At 38.2% G+C, this 25,236-nt stretch overlaps 1 protein-coding gene across 3 annotated transcripts in view; it reads right to left on the bottom strand.

The window, feature by feature from the left end:
• Window positions 1-655: 655 nt before the first annotated feature.
• The window catches only part of LOC101167886 (cell adhesion molecule 1), a 196,512-nt gene continuing 171,931 nt past the window's right edge, over window positions 656-25,236 (bottom strand). For 2 of the 3 annotated variants that reach the window (XM_011482431.3, XM_011482432.3), the window contains 3 exons: window positions 18,134-18,184; window positions 4,477-4,602; window positions 656-4,342 (listed from right to left, as the gene is read on the bottom strand). In XM_011482431.3, coding sequence (XP_011480733.1) covers window positions 4,224-4,342; window positions 4,477-4,602; window positions 18,134-18,184 — 296 coding nt within the window. In that variant the 3' untranslated portion in view covers window positions 656-4,223. The remainder of the gene's footprint in view (window positions 4,343-4,476; window positions 4,603-18,133; window positions 18,185-25,236) is intronic. The other variant, XM_011482434.3, reaches the window with a different exon arrangement.

Genomic DNA, 25,236 nt, shown 5'->3' with positions numbered 1-25,236 from the left:
CAACAATCGCAAGCTCCCTGCTCCGCTCCATTCTGATGCATCTACTTGTTGACAATTGGATCAATGTATGTCTTTGTTTTCCTAGTCTGAGCTGGCATCTGGCTCAAAACTGTTCGGCTGGATAGCTCCAATAGTGCTCGCCATTTTCGTTGGACCGATAGTGTTACCTTGGTGTTGTGAGGGATTGCAAGCTAGAGGGAGAGAGTGTAAACAAAGAGATAATGGGGAAATTAGTGCAGGCCTACCCCAATACATTAGTCCTGCCCACAACTCAGAGGTGAATTTCTAATGAACTGCTGCCGCTCTGCAGAAACTATGTCCGAATCTGAGTTGCTTCCCCACCACTCTCCTCGCTACATTTTCTATATTCCTCCACTTAGAGGGATAAATGTAGGGAGAGGGAGAAGCCGTAGGGGTAGGGTAACAATTCGGATTAAGGCCTATGTCCTAGAAAATGACACACGTTTTTTTCTATTGGATCTAAAAAATAACATAATCATTATTAAAAAAACACTTTGAACGCTTTGAAAATAGATCAAAAGATAACTGGAGTGGCGTTGCTTCTATCTCAATCCACTCATTTTGGCGGAATTGTTAAATTTATTAAAGTAAACCCAATAAAACTATTCATACCAATAAAATGACAACCGCACATGACTTTGACATTGAAATCTTTTTATTAAGACAAGTACTCTTCAGATTTTTTTTTCCTTTTGTAAAAATGTTTGTGTGAACCAATACAAAATATGCATGGTCATATGAGAAACATCCTCTTCACTACACAAAGGAAAAATGTCACCTGGAAACATAGAGAAGTTTCAGATTTATCAAGAAAAGCAATTTTTTTTAATAGGGGGCGTCAAAAAAAAACAATCTGCACTCCATACCTTCTTGCCCCAAACCCTTCCTTCCTCCCAGGTGTTAAAAATGAGTTTCACCCAAATATCCAAGACGTTACAGATCATTCATAAAACTGCGTCACAGTAAATACAACCACCATCGTTTCTGGAGACTTATGCGTGATACTTGATTGACTATCTGTCGTCACATCCTATAATTACTAATTAACAGATACTGTATGAGCAAAGTGTTACAGTGGAAGAAGAAGTCTCATGAACATCATTGTGATTTGGGTAACACTGACTGTACATCATTGTTGTCTGCTTAGCAAATCTAGTCGTCTTTGAGAACTAGGTCTATGCAAAATAATATTTAACATTTATTGTAACAGTGCACCATATTCAGAACACAGTAACATGTACAACTCAGTAAAACATGTACACCTTGTGATTACCTAACATTGTCAACAGCTCTTGAACTACTGGAATATACTTGGGGCCTGGAATTTGCATTCTACCTGAGATGCAGAAAAACAACCATTAAACACTCATGAACCTGAGAAAGTGAAAAAACAACAACATACTAGATATGATGCTTAAAAAAATTAGTTATCATAATGATGCCTGGGCCGTCTGTAAATGTCTGTCCATTGAAAAACACGAACACCTTCCAGAAAAAACATGTCTTGCACAGAACTGTTCCCATGACACCGCATTGCTGTGATCCCGAAAGCATTTTCATTTTTATCTATATTCTAATATAATTTATGCCTTTCCATAAATGCTTTTAAGATTTCACTGAGTGAGTCAGCAAAGTTGACGAAGTCATTCTGGCAAAATTGAACTTTCTACGTTCAACATATTGGCATAAGGTGTTCTATTCGTCTGAAGCTGTCACGCTGGTAAACATGGAAAGCTTTCTTTTATTTCCAAGCATTGAATTTATTCTATTATTTGTAAATTCTGTAGATTTTGAATGGGATGCATGCCTATGGAGAGTGTACACAGTTAGAAGGGATTTGTCCTTCAAGATCACGATCCGACAAGATAAGTGTGGGCACCAGAATTGTTAAATACCTCAATATCAGAAAAGGAAGGCACTAAAATAAGTCCTTCAGTCTTTTCTTTTGTGAAGATGGGTCTCAAAAAATCAGTTTAAGGCAGTGGTTAACCTTTTTTTTCTTGTTTGTTTTTAATCTGCTAATCGTCTTTCGCCTTGGTCAGCACTGAATCATCTTCATAAATTATCAAACGATGTTTGCTTCCACAGTTGTGAGTCACAGCAGAATAAAACCTGTGTACACTGCCAAACACAAAAAGAGAGATCTTTATTCTTTTTTTAACAAAAGGCTACTACTCTGAAGGTTTGAGGCTGCAAGATGGGAGTAGAAAAGTTCTTAGAGTAAAGCTGTGCACAAATTTCTGAGAAGCTGTAGGAGCCTGTGACCTTACGAGATTCAACACTGACCTAAAGATAAAACATCTGTACAGAGCAATGAAATATGACATTCATTTTTTTTAACTGTACAGGCAATGGCTTGGCATGGGTTTTTAAGCCAGAAGATGACCTCTTTTTGTGAGGCAGCAGATTTGTTTTCTTAAACAGAAAATGGGGATTTACATAGACATGATACACAACAGTGAAAGTAAAACATTGAACATTTCACACATGTTTATTCCCTCTGATATGTCACTCATAAAGTTAAAAGTGATAAACAAGTGACAAAAATAATCCATAGGTTCTACCCCTAAAGGCCAATTCACTGGAGATGAGCAGTCAAAATTGGGGGCTTTTTAATGCAACAATAAAGTTTAATGCATACATTGACACCATGGGGTTTACCCTTTTTATTATTACGGATTAAAATCAGATAACTTTTCACATATTAAATAAGTTAAAGTGAATTCTAGTTCTAAATTAATGCTAACTTACATCCTAATACTATATTTTAGTGACAAAATAACAGGAAGTAAAGGGAAAAGCTAGCCTTATTCCACTGACAGAGAAAAACAATAAGCATTCATACATCTCAGGTAGCCAAGTTATGGGCTGCTGATTATCGTCAATCATTTGAATTTTTTTCTGAGCTCTTGCTTTGGAGTAATTTCACAAAACCAAGGTTAATTTTCTTAAACAACATCTTACACACAGCCTGCACCACGCTGACATTTGTTGCAGACTCTGACAGGTCCAGTTCTGTTTAGATAACCATTTTGGGATCTGTGATTCCACCAGAGGAGCTGCAGTGCCTCAGAAGCCTCCCAGCAGCACCTCTCTGTTTCCAGACGCCAAAGCAAACTGACCAGAGTGACCTACTATGTGAAGATCATACAGAATCTAAATTTTACAGTTTATAGATTGTTAAACCTTTGTCTGGGGAAAACGTCCTTTAATTACTTTCTTAATAAGTACCTTTTTTGTACATTATCTTTGCTCTTTTTGTTTGGATGACACCGGAAAGAATGAAGAATAGGAAGTGAAGTGTTGATAGTGTAAGGTGTTTTGGAATTAGATGTCATGGAAATACAAGAATGTACCTAAACCTATGCGTTTGGGTAGATGAAACAATTTGCCTCTAAAATGCTGCCAGCACAGTTTAAAGCAGTCTTAATGGGGTCTCTAAACTGCATCAGCCATGAGGTGATAGAAAAACTGCTGCTGGTGGAATTCTGGGAGTAAATGTAAGAGATTAGGAAAAAACAAAAATAAGACTTGTGCAGTGAGTTTATAAATATAATGGCCCCTACATTATGAGCATTCTAGCCTGATGCTTACAAAAGCAATTGGTACAGTGAACCTGATTCGAAGGGGATGAAAGTAATCGCCCTGTGGATGGAGGCACCAAAGGACTTCTGACCCAACATGAAGAAATGTGTTGACACTCCTGTTTCATTTACTGAAGGCTGCAGGAAAGATGTATGGATGAGCTGACTTCTCAGATCTGGTCATACAAGCTAAAAGCTAGCAGCTCACATGAACACCAGACCCTTATAATCTCCTCCTTAAAAGCCAAAAGCAACACGGGATCAAGTGAAGTACAAGGGGCGGAAAAAAAAAAAATCAATCCAACAAGCTTTTGAAAGAAGACCATAAAACAAACAAAAGAAATAGAACAAGGCACAAAATTGTCTGTAAAATAATCAATCTGTACAGTATAGGACACGGAGGTCCAGGAAGGGTCGGATAGGAGACTCAACCTCTTCTTATCCCTTGGCTGTACCAGTCCTATTTTCCACCTTTTTTTCTGCCCGTCTCTTTTCTTTAAATCTTGCCATCCTTTCTCCCACGCTGTCTTGTAACCAATCAGAGTTTGACATAATACTCCTACAGCACCATGACCACCACCTGCAGCATCCCCACCCGTCTCTCCTGGCCTGTCCACTTCAGATATAGTACTCCTTCTTCTCGTCTGTGTTGTTGTGTCCCCCCTCTGCATTAATAATGGCCGTGTCTGCGTCAGCGGCATCGTCCGCACCTTTGGCTTCATGAGTAAAGTAAGTCCCTGCAAAAGAGTAAGCACTAATTAGCCCAAATCTTTATAACTTTTAGTCCTCTTCCATCTATTAGCAATAAAAAAAAGTACATACAATTTTTTGATCTCTTCATGATAGTGTAATTGCAAAGCTTGTGATTTACCTTTGTGTCTGGCAAAGTATCGACCAAGAACAATGAGTGCACAGAGGATTGCAAACATCACCACGGCAACCACTCCTCCAATGACAGCGTGGTCAATTTTTTGTGGCGCTCCGCCAGCTCTGGAGTCTGAAAGCAACAAAATAAGATTATTATTATTATTCAAGATTATTACATTTTCCCAGTCAATAAGGGAACTTCCAGTACGGTCACATGATCTCTCCAACCCAGTGTAGAGTTTTGCACTTTTTGGCTTCTAAAGGCCCTCTTGAAGCAAGGTTAAACAAAAATAAAGACCATTATTTCACCATGAAACAGTAACCTGCTTGCCATTGTATTGAAAATTCTCACACTGCAAAATATACTTTGATTTAAGAGGCCATTTCTGGAAGCTATAGAGCTCAATCACCTGAAATAGACACACGTCTAGAGATGAATTGGCACCTTGTGTCCCCATGCAGAGAAATACATGACTGCTTCAGAACTCAGAGAGTATCACTGTCCAGCACTTAGCCAGATTTATCCATTCTCCACAGAAGAACAAGCCAAAATTTCAGGCCTTTAAATTTCCCGTCTCAGAATAGTTCAGAAGCATTTATCAATAGTCTATATCTGTGCACATTTGGACTGATGGAAGAGTGGTAGCGGGGTGGGGGTGGGGGGTTGGTGCTCTGGTCTTTGCTGCATGAGGGAGCAGCTCAATTTTCTATCAATCTCACTAGTCATGCCCTGAACTTGAATGATTTTGATAAAAGACGACTGGTGGGTGCAGAATTTCTTCACACTTTTAAGGCCGTAATTGAAGAGTCCACAACTGGTGACGGAGTACCACGTAGAGCTAAAACAACTCCTCAATCAAGCGGCAGGCACTTAGCGTGAGGGCATGTTGGAAGAAGTGTAACAATAAAAGTAATTAATGAGAAAAGTTTGGATTCAGTTGAGTGCGCTCCAAAAATAGACTTGTCTTCACGGGGCTCGCCGTTGCTGTGCAGTGGTGTGTGCGAGGCAGGGGGGGTGCGAGGCACAGTTTGTTTACTGTGTCAGGGATGTCAGATAGCCCAGCTCATTCCCAAAGGAGAGCGAACAGCCTCTGCTCCATGCTAATGAAAATGCACCCACTAAATGGCTTGCGCTTGGTCCTGTCTGGTTTTGCTTCTCCCACCACCGCCCCTACCCTGCCTCCCATCTACTGTTTGACACATCCACATGGAAACGATCAGGATCCCGGCTCCCTCTGTGCACCATGGGAGAGTTTGCCTAAAAAGGTAGAACATCTGCACTATCAACTGTTATGCTTGGTTGAGTTTTATGTAGCCTACATTAAGCGCATGGCTAGATAGCTGTTTATCAGGTTCTGAGTTTACCACAGAAGTAGTCTGTAAAACACAGCCTTAAATCCTGTCAAAGCTAATGCAGAAAATGTTTTCAACAAGTTTCATCCACATTCTTGGTATACATGTATCATTCATGTGTCCTGAACTGAACCATTTTTAGCATAGCCGGTTAGGTTGGTATTTCAGACAAACTGTGGCTTTTGTGGCACAAGCACTAAATTTTGCATTAATGTATCTTAGGATCCCCTCTTTCAGAAAAGTACATTAGCCATGAGAAAAAGCCTAAAATGGCGACCATGATTAAAGATGGCGACCAACACTCAATTGTTACAAAAATATTTAATGTTTATTTTTCCCAGTCTCAACAATATGGGCTATTTCTGCACAAAATGCAAACTTAAGGGGTACAGACAGAATAATATTATATATATATTTTAAAAACTTGGATTTTCTTGTGGCAAACATGCTTTTCTGAAAGAAGAGATCCTAAGGTACATTAAACTTGGTGCTTGTACCACAAAATGCACAATTATTTTAATTAATTAATTTCGATAGTAAAATCATTCTCAGTGGTCTTTTAATTATAATTATGCAATTTTTAACTAAAATCAAAAACCCTGTGTTGTTTTTAAGACATACTTTCTGCAGATCGGCTGGAGCTCAGTAGAAATTCGCTTCTGGGTTGTCGCTGGGACTGTTGGCAGAAGTTAGCCTAGCTAATTTCCCAGCATGCCTTTGTTTACACTCTCTCCTGCTGGCGACATCCGTCTCACAAGCCCAAGCTAGTATTAGCGTAGCAAAAAACGGAGACCAATATCGGAGGAATCCAGCCGCACAGTTTAGAGCCAGATGGCAGCTTAGACAAGGAAATGAAAACGTACAGAGCTATTTGACTGAAAGTAATGGATTTAGAATTAGAGCTGAGCAAGCAGGACTTTGGCCCACCCATGGCAGTAGCTGCGTCATAGTTCCGAGCTTTTTTTAAATCCTGTTTTCATCTGTTCCTGATCCAAAGGGATTTGAATAAAGAAATACTCAGAAACGCAGTTTTAATCCTAAATTTATATTTGTCCTCCATGATGGGAAAAATGCTACTCTTTTAACTTGTTAAAAACACCAAAAACATTCTTTTTCATTGGGGTGGGTCATTAACATATTTTGTACATTTTTTTTTTTTCTAAAGATCAGCTGTCATGAGCACTGGCATACGGTTCAAATACTTGTATAAATGCATAGTAATCCATTATGCCCACACTAAATGTTGCCTTTGGGGGAAAAATGCCACTTTTTTCCAAGTTTGCTTCCATTTTTTCCTGAAAGTGAAGTCAATAAAAATAATTTATTTAAAAGTTGAAGGTAATTCTGTTTGCAGCAGTTAAAGTAAAAAAAAAAAGATAGAAATTTGTGGGTTAATGTGCTATTAAAATAATCTTTCTAATCTGTTAACCAGTTCTATGTTTTGGGACATGATAGGACATTGAACAAACTCTTTGTCAATATCTCCTTAGGAGCATCATTTGTAAGCACGTGTGTGTGAGCTTGATGGGGCTTCACATTTTACTCAATGCTAATTTGAATAAGTTAAGCTACATGTGACATTGATTTCAACGCAGAATCGGCGGGAAGCCTCATCTGCTGTTCTCCACGTGCCGCAAACAGAACACGATGGTTTCCCCCGTGGCCTCTTTTCCAGCACGTCCAGCATCCTGTGCACTCCAACCATTGCAGAGCTAATTTTCCCATATTGATGGGCTCATATTCAAAGTTGCAATAATCCATTTGAGGAAATGTATTTAATTATTTGAGTATCATAGATATCCTGATGTTACAAATATTGTTTTTTGGGGGGCAAGTTCAATAATCTAAGTTTCTGCCTTCTTCCTTCAAACATGTTTTGCAATGGTATTACTATATAGTTGTTATTGTTGCTATTATCTATAAATTTGTATTATGTTGATTCTATTGTAATTGTTAACATGTTTGAAACAAATTAAATAAAATTTTAAATCCCCAAAATAAAAAATGGAACTTTTAAGTAAGATTGTTTTTAGGTTAAACAGTGAAACACATTTTTGAACAACAACTATAAAATATCAAACGAATCATCAGCTAAATTAGATTTTCTTTGAGAAGATTTCTGTTTCGTAATTTGCTCAGTAATTATGTGTCAGAAGTCAGAACTCTGTCTCCCCCTCTGGTCACCAGCGGGAACCATCTCCAGAGTTCTAGCCACACTTCCTTCTAGTACACCTGACTCTCATTCAATCAATCAACCACAGCATACTTAACACACTGCACTGAGCTGAGATGAGTGTTATTGTTTGTGCCACTCTGCCTTCATTACTGAGCATTAAAGCTAGACCTGATCTTCTGTCTTCTGACTCTGTTTGTGTGCTTGCTTGCTGCCTGCCCCGACTTTCGCCTGGATTTTTGACCACACTGTCTCTCTTATGCTTTCCTGCCTATCATGGACCCCTGCCTACCTGACCCTGATTTATCTTTGTGGAATTTTAGCTGAGCTAATAAACCTGCTGTACTTGGATCCAGCCGTCTGCCTGTTCTTGTGATAATGAGATAAGAAGGCTCCAGATCAGACAATGTCGGATATCCTAGTTTTCCAATATTGTTTAACCTTTTCTCTTTTTAACATTTAGCCCTTTTAGCATATCCAAAAGGAAGCATCTCAGTGACTACGCAGTCTCAGTATCCTGTTTTTGCATATATAATGGCAGGAAGCTAGAAGTAAAAAAACAAAACAAAACCTCAAAATGACAGACAGTGTTATCATCCAAGCCTCTGTGGCCTCACACTTGAATTAAGTCGAATTTGATTATGTCTGTAATGGGGCTGGCTGGTGTCCACATCACCATTACAGCTCTGTCTGCCCTAGGCTTGATCTGGGAGTGTTGACATGCCCACACTGGCATTGTGACAGGATGTGCGCAGCCGTGGGGATTTATGAAGGAATAAAGGGGATTTGCAACTGATGCCTGTGTGTCTGCACGACTGTGAATTTTGCTTAGCTGAAGTCCCTGCGTCAGAGGCTTTACAGTTGCACCTTTCTGTCTCTACACTGCAATGACTAATTGCTGCTCTGGTCACTTACAGAGAATCCTATAAGACTGCTGCTGCTGCCAACAAGGGGTGGGCCTGTCATTAGGCTGATTATAAGGACACATCATTTCTGTTATTTTTTCATTTTGACACTCTTCTGCTTACATAAGGAAACGCATCACCTACACACGTGTATGTTTGGATTTATAGATGTAATGATACAGCTGTGATGGAGACCATGTCTCTTTCCCTGAAACAAGAAGCCCCCGCAAACTTACTCCTGACATTTTCTGGACAGATCAATGAGTGGATGTGCAGTTTGAAATATTTGTGTAAAGCAGTAGTCACATATAGGTCACCGTATGCGTGCTGCAGGTTTTGGGTTGTCCAGGCCCATAGAGTACCATTGGCAGGAGTCATTACACCTTATGCTGATTGCAGGTGTGTCTTGAATTATAGACATTCTGTCAATGGAATTGTCGTCAATGTGCTAAGTGTATCGTGAAGTATTTGTAAGGATAATGTATGTTGCACATACTTATGACGTACGGGATAAGCTGCCGTATGGAGCCCCTACCCCAGACTCTAGTTGTTCATAAGGTGGATACATGGGGTGTGCAGCTGCGTGTAGGATACCCACACAAAGGCTCTGCTTGTCTAATACCCTAAATTCTAACAGTCAGGCTGCAAGAAAGAAGCGCACACTTATCATGTGAACAACACTGACAGGCTCCTAGCGCAATGCCCAGGATTTAGAGGGTTAAAAAAAAGGAAAAACCTGTACAACGCGCCTGCATCTCACATACTTCACCATTACTTACCCTTATGTGTTGTTAAAGTGTTTGTTACGACCTGTCTGCTGTAGCATGCTAATATGAAAAAAAGGTAGGTGGACATTTTTGCTGTCCAGGCTCATCACACAATCTATGATCTTTAAATTTTGTGTGGGCCACCTGCTTACCACGTACAGGTTTGCCCATTTTTCACAGCACATATCTACCTGTACGGGCATTTATAACCAAGGCTTAACAGTATTCCCCCCATATTCGCGGGGGTTGGGGACCAGAGACGCCTGTAAATGAGCAGGAACTGTGTATATGGACCCTCCGTCCACCACCCTCACAGCCGAAGAATGTCCATCACCGATCCTTACTCATCAAAAACCCTTCTGAAAATGTTCTGATGCTTTTTCAAACATTTATGAAAAGAACATTGGAATGTTGCTCAACATAAAGAGTTTTTCTCTTTTTCAGAGCAATAAGACAGTACTGTAGTGTACTTTATAACGCACATAAGGAGTGTCACTCTGTCTCTCTGTGCCTTAAAACCAGGAGCCTGTGCTTCCTTCTTCATCAGACAAATGCGAGAGGTCATCTTCTTCCAGAAGAGGCCTGTTTTTTTTCATCATTCCTTCATCCGGATGATAATTATTCCCTGCGATTATCTTCCTTAGCGCATCAGTATTTTTTTCTGGCCACTTTTTAGTCTGCTGATGCCATTTCTCCATGCAGGGACACAAACTTCTCTTGGTAACAATTGAGGAACCAGTGGAAATGGCTGTGAAATATTCCTTAGCATTCAGCAAGGAAGCCAATCGGCCGGCGTAGTCTTCATCTCTGCTGCCCTCCTCCCTCGCAGCACCTCTTTTATATGATAAAGTCTCAAACAAGGTCTGTAAATGTGTCATCCCAAACTTTTAAGCACTCTATCCTAAAATAAAAAGAACATTTTTTACGGCTTTCATGGCACAATGACACAAATCTTCTAAAAGAGGTGTTGATGTGCAGATTTGCTAATCAATAACAGTTTTGTCGCAAACTTAAGATAAAAGAAGTGAACTTATGGAAATCGAATCACCCTTATTTGGACATTTAATCACATGTTAAATAGAAAGTTGTCAACTAACTTTCAGTGACATCCCTCACCTCTTAAATAGACTCCTTAGTTTTGGAACCTCCAAAATGGAAAGTTTGGTGGAGTAACATTAATGGAGTCGGAGAGAGCAGTGAAGGTGAAGGTCTAACTTAACGGAATAGAATGGCTGCGAAAGAAACTTGAACCCTTCAGTGGCAGGTTATTTTAGTTTTTTTCTAAGTTGATAAAATTCTTTAAACAGGAAGGACAAATAACAAACAAGAAAAAAACAAAAAAACAGTCGGCCCCTTTTTTTTTATCCAATGCATCCTCCCCTCCTGTGTGCGTTTACCCCATGAAGACCAAGGAAACGGAAAAGGATGAGAAAGAAAAGGAAAGCGTTTCTCTCTTTGTGAAGTTGCCCAATGTCAGGGGCTTCAAAAGTGCTCAGTGGGCTGCAAAAAAGAGGAACATCACAAGTTCAATGGCAGCTTATTCCGTCTTTAAATCCTGTTACGGCTAAAAAAAATGCCTCACAATATTCTAATACTTTATTGAGTAAAAAAATATTAATTATTTCAATGGACCTGCTAACCTGTTCCTTAGAGACCAATTAAAATGGGCCGTGGTAATATTTTTTTTCTTTGATGGATTTTTAAAAGAATAAAATATGTGAAGTTTAAATAAATAAATAAAACTTTAACTGGGAACCAAAGTAAACAGAGACAGACGAAGAAAGATTCTCTAAACAATTTTTGTGTGTTTTCAGACAATCTCTTTAAAGGGTGCAGATACATGTGGGAATTAAAAAAATGATTGTAAATAGTTAACGGCTAGAACTGTTGAAGATTTGGTTGTCTTGTAGCAATAATGGAGAAAAGGGTTCAAAGTCAGAAACATGAACACTAAATAGCACAGGAACATCAGCACTGATAATCCCTACGCACCAATCATGCTGAACAAGAAAAAAAATTCAGATTTTTGCTCTCAATCATGTGACTTTATCTCACTAGGCAAAAAAAAAAAAAAAAAAAACGGCACATAAACGGCACTAAAGCCTTGTAAGTGTACATATTCCATGCCTTGATGTGAAGACACAAAGATCTACAAATCCCTCATGGCTCATCCAATAAAAAGACCCAGTTAGTAGAATGATCAAGTCGACGGGGCTCAGCAGAGGCCAGGTTCATGTGTGCTGTAATGTTGGCTTGCAAATCTCTTATTGGTAGTTATTTTTCCGCTTTATGAATTCTATAAACCATGTAATAGTTGACCCTAAAAACTCCCTTAAACCTAATGACACCAAGGATCCGTGTGCAGCACATTTATGAGAGATTCAATAAAGTAAAAAGGCCACATCATGAATGACAAATGCTCTCTGATCTCTCCATTACTCAAGCTAAACAACACTGTGGCAGGTGTGACGACAACTTTAGTCCTCAATAAGGGATTTTTACTGCTCTGAAATATTTTTAACCTTAAATGCCTGATGTCTTTGAGGAACATACCGTCAGAAATAACTGTGAGAAATTTATGTTAGAAAGGAAAAAAGACTTTCTTGTACTTTTTGAGTAGCTTTTTCTTTCTTAACTTTGAAATACGAACTTAAAGGCCCTATACCAAACTATTACTAAACCTTTTATAGTAAATATCCATGTATATGATAATATATTACCTTTGGCCCACTAAAGAGAGATTTTTTAAATGAAGTATGAGTTATTTTCACAGCTCATTTTCCTACCCGGAAGTAAGACTACTCGATTTCTGAGGCACCGCATTTCGGTCCATGAGTCCATGTCATGCTTTTCTAATACAATTCACAGCAAACTACATCCATATTTATGATAATATATTACCTTTGGAACACGAAAGAAAGATGTCTTATGAAATGTGAGTTATTTTTGCAGCTCATTTTCCTACCTGGAAGTATGACTAATATCTCTGAGGCATCGCCTTTTGCTCCTTGTGTGTGCCGCCCATTTCATGACGTCAACCTAGAGCCGGCTTTGGCGGCGTGTCTGTGTTTCTTTCACAAAAACAAACATCTGAAGTTTTACAAAGATGGATGTGCATATTGTGCATATAAAACAAAATCATTTTTGTCGATCACCACTGGTTCTGCAGAGAAAGTGGGTGTGTGTGTTAGCCTGGGGGCGGTGCTGGCAGCGAAGAGTCTTCCTGGATGGGGCTGTTACCCACTTTGTTACACATTGTGAGAACTTACTTGTTTTTATGAGGGGCTGATGCTCTCAGCGCAGGTTTGAGGAATGCTCAGAAATGCATGAATGGATCAAAACACTGCTTTGGGGTTGTTTTTTTTTTGCAAGGAATTTACATTATAATTCACTTTAAGCTAAAAAAACAAGATCTTTCATGATATAAGCCCTTTAAACAAAATTTCCATAATCATTTGTACATTTACATTCCTGAATTTTAAGCAAACTTGCCAAATGATGTTGTTCAATAAATGACTACTGGAGAGTGGTTTCAAATATTTTGCTATTGACACCCATTGTTAGAAGTCAAACTTTACACCAAAAATAAACCTACTTACAGTCTGGTGTCAGTTTATTTGTTGAAGAGACTTGTGCACATTTTAGAGTGTGTTGTCAGATTGGCAGGTGAATGGACTTTGCAAGTTTCAGTTGTGTCTGATTATGCCAGAAATTACTGGTCCAGTCAGTAAATGTTCTGGGTTTACATCTAAAGCTACGAAAGAGGTAGAGACTGAAATCTGAGTCTGAAAAGTGGTATGAGCATCTGATCCTTATCCTTCCACAACTCACGAGTTTATATAAATTAGCAGAAGTCTATAAAGTCTGTAATAGCGTAATCTGCTGAAGAGGGCTCATGTTCAAGTTTACAACACAACCATTTGTTTCTCTTTGCTCTCTTCAACAAGGGGTTTTAACTGGAGACTTATCCAGGATATGATGTTCCAGCCTTGGATTGCCTCGGAGCATCAGATGAGCTCAAGTATTATCACCAAAGAGTCACTTTATTCCTCTATAGCAGTGGATTGTGGGTAAATTCCACTTGCTGGCAGAAGAAATACAATCATTGACAAAAGAGAGAAAAAATGGTGACCTACATTATTTCACCATCCATTTCAACTATCCACTGTCCATTCTGAAGAGTTATTCTATTTCTTTTCTCATAACATTGATTTTTAGGAACCATTATGGAATTCCATGTGATTTGTCTGGCTCTGGTATCGGCAAGGGTCAGTGCCACAGATATCTGCTGCAGCTTTGCCTTTAAAAGCCCACCAACTATAGGCATTTCTGCCTTTTTGTAATAATTTGGTGGAAGCACAGAAGTAAAACGTTTCATTCACACGAAAGAAATATTCACTTGGATCTGTGTCGTATGACCTCCAACACCCTCCAAACACAGTGCACAATACATGGTGATGTGAACTCTTATAAAACTCTCTGAAAGTAAAAAAAATGTGCATTCTCCATTAGATTCCTTATTTGGAAAAAACCTTATGGAAATTTAGCTGTAAAATAAATAAATAATAAATAAGAGGCTACTATGATATTGCATCGGTTATAGATATAGAAATTACAGGGGGTGTGGTCTTCATGCTAATGAGAGCTAAAAAGGCCCTACTGGCTCTGTTCTAGATACATTATGGAATGACATCTACTGTTCATAATTAAAGGAAATAATATATTACCAGCTAACTTTGTTTGAATGACACCAAATATCACTGATTACCTTTGCTTTCATGGCAAAATTTGCTACTTAAGTGCTAAATTGTAACGAGATTTATTTACCTACCTAAAATAACAATTTAAAAAAAGATTTTTTTTAATATATACTCCTGAAAATTGGTTATAAATATGAATATAAATGCAGAAAAACAACAAAATATTAAATTAAGTGACATTTTTGCACAATGCATGGTCCTATTTTCTGTGTTGGTTAATTTATTTGCTCTTGGTGTCTGAATGTCTTTTGAACACTCTAACTATTTCTGAAAAAAGTTTAAGTAAAAAGCCACAATCCCACACCAACATTATAAAAAATCTAACTTTAGGAAGAAAAAAACTATTTAAAATTTGACCTTGTCCCATTTGTTTTAAGTTTTTGTGATGTTATCAACGTGACCGAAAAAAAGCAAAAAGATCTTTCAAAAAACTGCACCTTAGCTGTGGTGTAATAAGAGTTTCTAAGCCATTCAATTGTAAGACAGGAAATCCAGCTTGGCCAGGATTTAGTTTCCCAATTACTAAAATATGAAGAGGAACTCATACATACACAATATTTTACAAAGCTGGTGAAAAGATTAGTCACTGAGGACTTGGCTGGAGTTCCTCAGTTGACATATTAAAAAAATCATTACCCTTCTGTTTTTGCTGATGTCATGGTGGATGGACTGCATATGTTTAGTTTTAGGCATAAAATTGTAGAAGTATAAAATTCTGTTTTGTGGTGTAAAGATAAAAAATTAGCTGTGGAACTAGCAAGCTAGGGCAGTAGTATGGCTGCCATAAAACTGATGATTTTAGGAAAACATATTAAACTGTATTTAGATCTTGATTATTCTTTTAAACATAAATTAAAATCTCCAAGAGACAGTTGGTCAGTTGCAATGTGGCATCTGTAAATAAAGTATTTTTAGTTCTATAAGAATTTTAGTATTTTAGTTCTATTATTTTTAGTTCTATCACTTCAGGGGGAAAGAAAACATGAACAACTTTAAAACTATTTAGAAGACATGACTGAACTTGCATAAAAGAGAAGAGCCTTTTTCAACTCTAATGCAGTTTTTTTCTTGTAACATGGGTGATTCTACATGAATCAGAATTTTAATCTGAAAATATTATTAATTCTTTTGTAGATAATGTATTAATAATTTTAAGTAAGAGGTTTTGCAGATTCTTTGCAGAAAGTCTGAACTTTAACTTTGTTGTGGGTCATTTAAACACAAATGTTTAAAAAACAAAAATAATTTCTTAAAATAGTGCGAGATTAAAATATATGTATAAGAAATAAAATATGTCAACATGTAAAACATGCAACATTAATTATTCAAATCAAAGTTTTTGTTTTTTATCAAGGAAAAATGTATTTTACTGCAGCTTCCCATGTATGAAAATGCTTTATATTTAAAGAGCCCATATTATGCAAAATCAATTTTTTGAGCTTTTACGTCTATTATAACCCCAAAGCAGTTGTTTGATCCATTTATGCATTGATCCTGCGCTCTTAGCACCAGCTCCTCCCAAACCAAACCAAACCAATCCAAGAAAACAAGTGGATTTTCACACTGTGACATATGAAAGGAGTAACCGCCCCTTCCAGGAAGAGTCTGCGCTGCCAGCACCGCCCCCAGGCTAACACACACCCACCCACTTTCTCTGGAGAGCTAGCAGTGATTGACAAAAATGATTTAATTTTATATGCACATCCATCTTTGTAAAAATTTAAATGTTGTTTGTTTCGTGGGTGAAATGCAGTCACGCTGCCAAGGCCGGCTCTAGGTTGACGTCATGAAATGGGCGGCACACACAAGGAGCAAAAGGCGATGCCTCAGAGATATTTGTCATACTTCCAGGTAGGAAAATGAGCTGCAAAAATAACTCATATTTCATAAGACATCTTCCTTTTGTGTTCCAAAGGTAATGTATTATCATAAATATGGATATAGTTTGCCGTGAAAGTTTTTCTCATATAAAGACACTACTTGGGTGAAAGTTTTTTTCTTTTCACAGCCAAAAAAAGTTGTTTTCAGAAATGAAATTTAACAAAAACATTGATATTTATTGAATCATGTGAAGCTGGTTAAAATCAATTTGTGAACTTGTGAATGGATCTGGCAGTTTAGCAGTAAAATCCAACCCATTTGTGAAAGTCTCCTAAAAGGTTGCAGCTGATAAATACATTAAAGTTGAGATTAAAATGTAGCAATGATGGATTTGACTATGAGAAAAAGAAATTGATAAAAAAGATGGTGATGGCACCTGTAAATTTGAAATGGCATAAAGTAGCACTTCAGAGGCCTTTGACCACAACAGGAAATGTTTGTGGTGGTTGTACTGATCCTTCCCAGTGTAATCATAATGAATGCACAAGAAACTTTGATGTTTGCTCCTTCATTGGCTAGAGGAAAACTCTATACTGTGTGGTTATGCTGATTAAAGCAGTGCAAAGCAATCTACTGCAAACCAGCTCAGAATTGCCCCAGTGACAGGGTATTTAGAAGAGTAGTGAAGTGCAAGAAAGCTCAATTACATCCGCCCAGCATGTTCCACATAATTCACAGTAAATCCTCTTTCAAGCCTCTCTTTCGGAAATGACTGTTTCTTAAAACACGGAGACTCCTGCTACAGTTCTTCTCTGAGGACAAGAGGCGATAGAAAAACTGGAGTAATACGCTGATCTGCAAAGCAACTTCCTGTTGAGGCTTACCACGCCCAGAGGGAGTCAGAGAGCGGAATATGGCTGCGGCACCATCGTTGGTATGAGAACGCTGCAGATTTATCAGCTGAGGCAGAAGAGGGAAGCTTTGAAGAATCAAGAGACAATCATTCTAAACGTGCACTGGCACAGAGCGGCGGTGCAGGGAAATATATTTCAATAAATAGGCCCATAATGCACAAAAATTCCGCTAAAAGGTCAGCTGTTTGATCAAATGAATATATAAATGAATGCTTTCTGAAAGCTTTTCATTAGAATATTAAAGCTTTTGATGCAGCCCCACTTTGAATTTCAAACTTATTATTGCTCGCCCTGGATTTTCATGACTATCTGAGTTTCAGAGCGCTTCTGATAAAAAGAGAAAAATTGAAATATTCCTGAAGTAGCTATTGATAAACCGATCTATTCTTTAAGGATATGTTTTTGTATTAAAATGTCACATTCTGGCATATACAAATGTCAACTCCCAAGGTTGCCTTACCCTTCTCACTAACCTTAATGCTGCTTTTGAAATAATAGCCATCCTACAAAATATTGTTTATATCGAAATGTGTTTTTGAGGCAAAAAGGGAACAAAAGACTTGGTGCACTTAAAACCTTGCCGTTGAACTCCACCGTCCACGACATATGTCTGGGAAAAATGCTTATTGATGTTTTGCGGCCTTGCAAAAACAAAATGTGACTGGCATTTGTGGAGGAGATGTAAAGGGCGTTGGAATATGATGAAATATAGCTGCAGGTGCTGATAAGATGGTTGGTGAAGTTTTCTTCAGATCAAACAGGAGTGGAAAGGGCTGTGACAGGTGTCTCTAACAGCCCCGCGCCTCCCGTCCTCATCCTCACCTATCTGCAGCACTATCTGATTAAAACTGACCATCCACAGGCTCTCTTCACTGCCAGTGCACGCCATCGCTGAACAGCTTATCACACATGCATGCACGCTCACACACACTGCTGCTGAGAGGGACAGCGGTGGGGGAATACAGTACCTTGTGTGTTGACTGGATTGGTGGTGGGTGTGGGAGTAGTAGTGGGAGCATCTAGATGAAAAGAGTGGGAAAAAAAATAAAGAACATGTATAAGAAATAAAGACCAAGAGTAAAGAAAGAGACAAAAGTTATTGAAGATGAGGAGCTACAACACAAAAACAAAAAAACAACAACAAAAAAACGGAAAAAAAACGTGCAGGTTTTAGCTACAGAGTGAACTTTAAAGGCTATGTTAGTAGATGTGACTCCTGACTGATTCACATCATTTGAAATCTAAACTGAAATCCATGTCAGGCGAGCATGGTAACAGTAAAAAAGTAGGTTTTGTTGAGCAAGATGAAGAACAAACATGCTGCTTTTATCCAAAAGTGGCTTTCAAGTGGGAGATAAGAGGTGGCGATGTGGGGTTCCCCGCATCACACACTTTGACCTGCATGCTGGAGAGGTTTTGGGATGGATCCACCACCTGTCTGACTGCATGATAAAGATAGGGTCAAGTATTTTTTAGCAAAAGTTGAACAAGGTAGATGTATTTTTACAAGCACTTTTTTGTTTCCATTTCTTAAAAACCTTTTAGTTATATTAAAGCAAGTGTATTGTGCACAATCAGCATTTATGTATGCACATTCCTTGGTGGTCTTCTTAAATTATCTTATGTACATCCTTTTTTTAAATTGCAAATATACAAAAAAATAGACTTTTTACCAGCTTTACCAACCAGCTTTACTTTGATCTCAGAAATGTGCTAAAGTATTTTACTGTGTACTTTTTAGAAAAAAAGTGACACAATCATGATTTAAAAACTGTTAAGTGTGAATGTGCATGTTTTTTTCATTATTAAAATATAAAATGTTTTGCTTCGGAGAAAAAAAAAGCTGCTTAAGACGTCAGTCCTTCTATCTCATGCGAAGCTTCACTTTCAGTCATCCATCAATCTTCCTGTTTGGCTGCTATCACCTGCAAATAAAATTGACTAAACTTTAAATGAGTTGAATAAAATGAAAACATATTTCAAAACATTATTTACGAAAGTAGTATTAAAACACAAGAGTATAAAGTCATAGTGTACACTGCAAAAAACAAGTCTTAAGAAAGTAATAAGACCTCTTAAAAAATGAAGTTAGTGGTTTGAATTATTTTTCTCAAAATAAGAATTCTTGATAAAACCAGTTCCCATTGGCAGACTTTCACCAGTTTAATACAAGGCTTTCTTTTTCTTTTGGTTCTGTTATACCTACAAAGAGTTGCATTTCAAAAAAATAAATTATAATAAAAATGTTATAATAAAAAGTAAAGAAATCTTCATCTTCTTGGAAGAAACATTTTTTACTGTCCTCATTCTCTGTCTCAATGTTACATGAAAGCATTTGCTGGTAGGCAGTGATCAGAGTAGGAAAAAGGTTTTTCATGTGGACAAAATAAAAGCCTTTTTATTTATTTTTTATTGTTGTTGTTGTTGTCCAGGATGTCTCAGCAAAGTTTGTCTATCCTTTTATCCATCCAACATCCAGCTCCAAATGCTGAAAAGGTTGATCTTGGGCTAAATAATCACAACACAAAAGGATGACAATTGGTTATTGTGTCACCTGAGCATATGACTGTTTCTGTCAGAGCAACTAAATACATTTGTTTTCTTTTTTATCACCAGACGGAGGGCATCAGGGTAAGAACAATGAAATCTCAAACTTTAGTCTGTTCTTGTTTGTCTGAAGCCTGAAATTTAAAGCCTCAAACAATAAAACATTTTGCTGCATCCTTGATGAGATCAGGGAAGGATAGTTGATCACGCTGAAAGGAAGCGTAGCATGACAGAGACCGGATGTGCTGCAGTGGTTGGTGTTTTATGGGCTGAACCATGTTGGAATCATGATTTATTTCAATATATGTATAAGGCATCATCTTAAGAATTAGTTAATTTACAGTGAAGTGGTTGGTAGAGAAACATGGCACCCACTGAACCATTCGTGTTCCATTACTAAAAACACAAAGAGCTGAACATGTTTGTCACTGCTTTAGTTGGATTATACTGCCTTATAGCATGCACTTTTTAATACATTTCTAATTAGGAATAAATAATAATGGCTGGCATTTAAGCAAAGATGCTGCTATTTTCCACAGTCACAATAATTAAGTCAGACTGCAAATTAAACTACTCTGGTCTCCTGCTGCAACCGAGCAGAGCCTCAAGCAGCATCCTCTGCCCCGCACTGCACTGATTAGCTCTGTTAGTAACCTCCAAAAAAAAATAATCAGAAAGACAAAATGCAGAGCAATTCAGCTATGCAGTAGAACTAAGGAGGACTGAAAGGTTTCCTCATCAGGGGAATATATGCCAGTCTCTGGTGCAGGGGGAAGATAGCACGACCCCTTGCTGTGGGAGAGCAGCAGCAGGGGAAATTGGCAGGCTGTTTCCAAGCCTTTACTGTCTGCACTCCATCAAAAGACAGCAGTGGGGGACCACACACTCCCAAACTAATGATAAAACATCAAGGACAGCATAATGCTGCCGCCGGGGATGGAGTGAATAGCAGAGGTGGTGTTGAGGGTGGTATGGGGGTATCAGGAGCAGATTCTCTTCTGACAGCATTTGAAGAGAGGGGTGGGCTAGATTTCTTTCCCTATGACCGAAGGCAGTGTGATAGCTGAAATGTCAGTGTCTGGAAGAGGGAAATTGGCCATTCAGGGATGAGGGTCTTCACAAAGGCTAGGATAGGATGTGGCACATATAATATCCACACGAACAAGAATTCTCCATGGGCAATTTCCAGGCTGGATGACTCTGGGCTCAGCATTATAAGCGCTGAAATATGACTGTATTTTGAGAAACCATATTTTTGGCAGCAAGGAATTTGATTTGAGAAACTTAAACCACAAAGTGAAACAATGTAGGAAAAATTGTTTATGCATGCCTGCTTAAACTTACATTTCTTCCCAACATCAAGGTATTTTTTTCAATTTGTTTTTCTGTCCTGTCCAAAAATAGTTACTGTATTTTGCAGATTACAAGTTGTTTTTTGTCATAGTTTGGCCATAGGTGTGACCTATACTCAGGAGTGACTTATGTTTAAAAAAAAAGACTCATAAATAAGTAGGCGAATTTATTCCTCATTTTCCCACTAGCAGCTAGTTGCCCTTTAGCAGTTGTTTCCCATTAGCAACCACTAGTAGGTGTATCAGAATTTGCTACTGATGGGAAAGCAGAAGAAGCTCAGTCTAGATGGAGATGTGCTTACCGTTGCTTTTGTGGAGCTCTTCAAAATAAAAAAATCAGATCTCTCAATGTCATCTGTGTCTTCCGTGCATTATAAATGAGATATCCATGCTTCCATGTACCGATAAGACTACAAACTTGAAGGTAGGTCCGCCCACACGGGACAAAAGAATCTAGTTTCTGAACTTATTTTTGGACTAGCACTTTGCATCAAATTTTACACGTCGAAAAAGTGGCAGCAGACGCAAACTCGACGCGTGAATCATGCACGATGGAAGCGCAGCATTACGCCCGGGCTTGGCGGATTTATTCGGAAGCATTGCACCTTTCTCCCAAAGGTGCGACTTATACTCCGCAGAGACTTAAATGGGAATTTATTTTTTCTTTTTTTTTCCGCGACTTGGAGTGCAACTCACAATTCTGAATATACGGTATATATTTAAATAGTGGTCTTTGAAAACACTGAGGTATCTTCAAAGGTTTGTTCATTTCACCAGTAAAATATTTTTGCGAAAAACTAATCTTGTGAGGTGCTGACAGTCACCCCAGACTGTGTAACTGTGCAATTCACAAGGACAGCTTCCCAGCAGCCTTTCATAGGAACAGGGAGCCTCATGCTCATGTTATGTCAAAACCCTGACAAACCCTAAATTTGCTGCATGCTGTCAATCTATGACTTTTTGTCCGCCGAGGATTTATAGATCCAAAAAGTCAATTGCGGACAGAGTCGTGGTGGTAAATGGAGCGGCAGCGTGTGTGAGTTATAGCACCAGGTCACCTCTGAGAGTAAAAGGCTTCTTTCCAGCCTTAGCACACACCAGCCAGGGGGCACAATTCACAGACTATTGCAGACAAACCCTTGTGGAGAACAGCACGACAAGCCTCTTTCCCAGCCTTTCGACCGCCCATATACAATACATGCCACACAATGGGACTTGATTTGACGTGGATTTACATCAGCCTCCCACCTGTCCAGACTGTCGCAGAGTGAAAGGTCATTAGTCTTTTTCAAATAAGAGGAGCCCACAGGACTGACTGAGGCAGAGGCTGACAGAAGACTGAGAAAAAAGAATTCATAGACAGTTTAACTTGGGCCTGAAGACAATGTAAACATGTGCCAATCAGAAAATTGTAAAAAATATTTATATTTGACACATTAAGTCAATGTTATATTAGAAAAGAAAGCAAGTACAATTTTATTGATTTATTTTAAAAAAAAGTCATTTACTGAAGAAGATCTTTGTTTGTTTGAAGTCTAATAGCTTCACCAGAAATGTATAAAACAAAACACGTAAAAGAATAAAAGAATAACATATTTTTCTGAGTATAAGTTGTGGATTTTTGCATAGTTTGGCTGAGGGTGCTATTTATACTCAAGTACGACTTAAATGTGATTTAAATAAAAATAAATAGCAACAACCGCTGGGGGGCACTGTAAGCGTCTATCTGTGTTTGATGCAGACAGCAATGCAGAAGAAGAGGTGCGACTCAGTCTTAAGCTATTCAATTAAATTCAATCCATTCAATTCAATGCAATGCAATGCAATGCAATGCAATTCATTTAAATGCAATTCAATTCATTTAAAAGCAATGCAATGCAATTCATTTCAATTCAATTTTATTTATATAGCTCAATATTATATAGCCCAATATTTACAACAATAGTCACCCTTCAAGCTACATACACTGGTCATACGTGGTGCATTCAAGATCCAAGTTTTTAAACACGCCTTCAGCATATGGTGTTCACACTGGACTGTTGCTAGCCTAAACTAGTGCATGTCCTCACAGTTGGAAGAGGCTTGATGCGAAATGTCAAAGCGGTGCAAAACTCTCAAATCTTACTCTAGGCTTTTTCCTTAACAGCTCATTTCTGATACATGAAAGACTGGTATCATATAATTCTGGCCCGGCACAAAACAGCAGTTATTGATTTCTCCTTCATGAACAATTTCAAATGGTTGACACTCGCATGTGTCGAAAAGGATGCCATCCAAACATCATTACCAAAGCTGAGTCCCTGATTGGTCAAAGTCCAACTGGTTTAACTTTCAGTGGACGTTTGAATGCTGTGCGTTTTGTATGTAGAGCCCACAAATAGACTTAAAAACGTCCTTAGCGACGCGTAAAAACACTGCAGCCAAAAATGCACAATTACACACATTTATATGAGGTTTTCAAAAGAAGCGGTTGCTTGATTGTGCATTTCCGAGCCTGGTATGTGTAGCATTACCCCGGGCTCTGCAAACTTGTTCAAAAGTGACACAAAGGATACAGAATTCAATGGATTTTGTAACTTAAAGTCATACTTAGAGTTTAGTTGTTAGCATGTTCTTTACGCTATGTTTATCATATGTTGCACAAACAAACCAGATTCCTCCTATGTTTCATAAAGCTAAATGAGCATCAATGTGTTATAGTAGTAAAGCAGGCATTTATTCAGTATATTATTGCTATCTATTCTGGTACTATGATTTGCGTCTTAAGATAAAATGTCTGTTCTTGATCCCATATTTTGTTAAATAAATTTCTCCCAAAAGTGCGACTTCTACTCCAGTGCGACTTGTATATGACTTTTCTTTTGTTACTATGCATCTTTTGTCAGCTGCAACTTATAGTCCGGAGCGAAAACAAGGTATAAATAAATTTAGAAAATGCGAGTGGATGCTCAGTGGTAGGTTAAGGTTGTGCATTGATGCTCAAAAGTTATACAACACAAAGTTATCATGTTAAGAGCAATCAATGCAGCAGAAACACACACTAATTAAGCCACTGTAGCAGACATGATTAGCCTGGGACAACAAATCCTCACACGGACCAAAACATGATTTTGCCTGGCATTAAATCCTCCAGAAAAGAGAAGTGGGAGTCACAGACATAATTATATGCAGTTTGAACACCTATTACCAATCTCCTGTGACTCATTACAGAGAGGCGAGGTCATAAAGCTTCCAACATTCACACACTAGAGAAATGGGCTTTAATGGAAATTGGTAAAATATGTGAACATGAAGTTATTAATTTATGGGGTCATGGCAAGAGATTCAAAACCCGACAATGTGTTTCTTTTTAAGGAGCACGCTGTAGTTACTGCCCTTTGCTTTGGGAAATTGTTTCGAGTGATACATTATTTAGCACTAAAGACCAAATATTTGGGAATTAAGAATTTTCCACAGGCATTTCAGTGAAAATTTAGATTCATTACAATATTATAGCGCAACATTACAGTGTTGTGTATGTGCAAATAAAAACCTCCTTTTCCACTCGTCTTTGTTGAGGAACAAACCCCCAAAACACACTGCCTACACTTGTTGTTTTCCAGGGAATCTTTCCTCGCCTATTAAAAATTTAGCCATGATTGCTTGATAATCTGCTCTGAGTGTGTCATTTGCCGGCATATGCTGGGCTTTTGTCTGGGAGTGATCATTACGGGAATAAGCAGATGCCATCATCTGCCTGGCAGAGCACGAAGATGAATAGCCATGACGCTGCAGTGCCATGAATGTTACAAGAAAGAAAAAAACAGGGAAGAAATCACATACTTCTGAGAGGGGAAATAGCATGTTGCTTTAACCAAACTGTTCAGAAGTAGGAAAATGGTGAAATCGTTTTCTTTTACACAGATTGCAGTTTTACAAGCAGCCTAAATACAAACAAAATTCTTAATTCTTTCAGCTCTGTTAAAAAAAGGCTTTGTATTTGTCCTTCAACAATTCTTTGTTGCACAAGTTTTTGAGTATTGAAAATGTGTTCTAACTTACAAAATATCAACTAAAACTTTCAACCTGACTTGATTTCCTGCTATTCTCTCTTAATGTATTTGAACCTGAACAGTTTTCTAGGCACCTCTGCCTCTCATCTTCCACTAAAGACCCACTCCAATTAATATTGT

The sequence above is a fragment of the Oryzias latipes genome, chromosome 13 (genome assembly GCF_002234675.1).
Source record: "Oryzias latipes chromosome 13, ASM223467v1".
Lineage (NCBI taxonomy): Eukaryota > Metazoa > Chordata > Actinopteri > Beloniformes > Adrianichthyidae > Oryzias > Oryzias latipes.
Note: the sequence above shows the minus strand (reverse complement) of the source record. Positions and strands in the feature narration are given on the sequence as shown.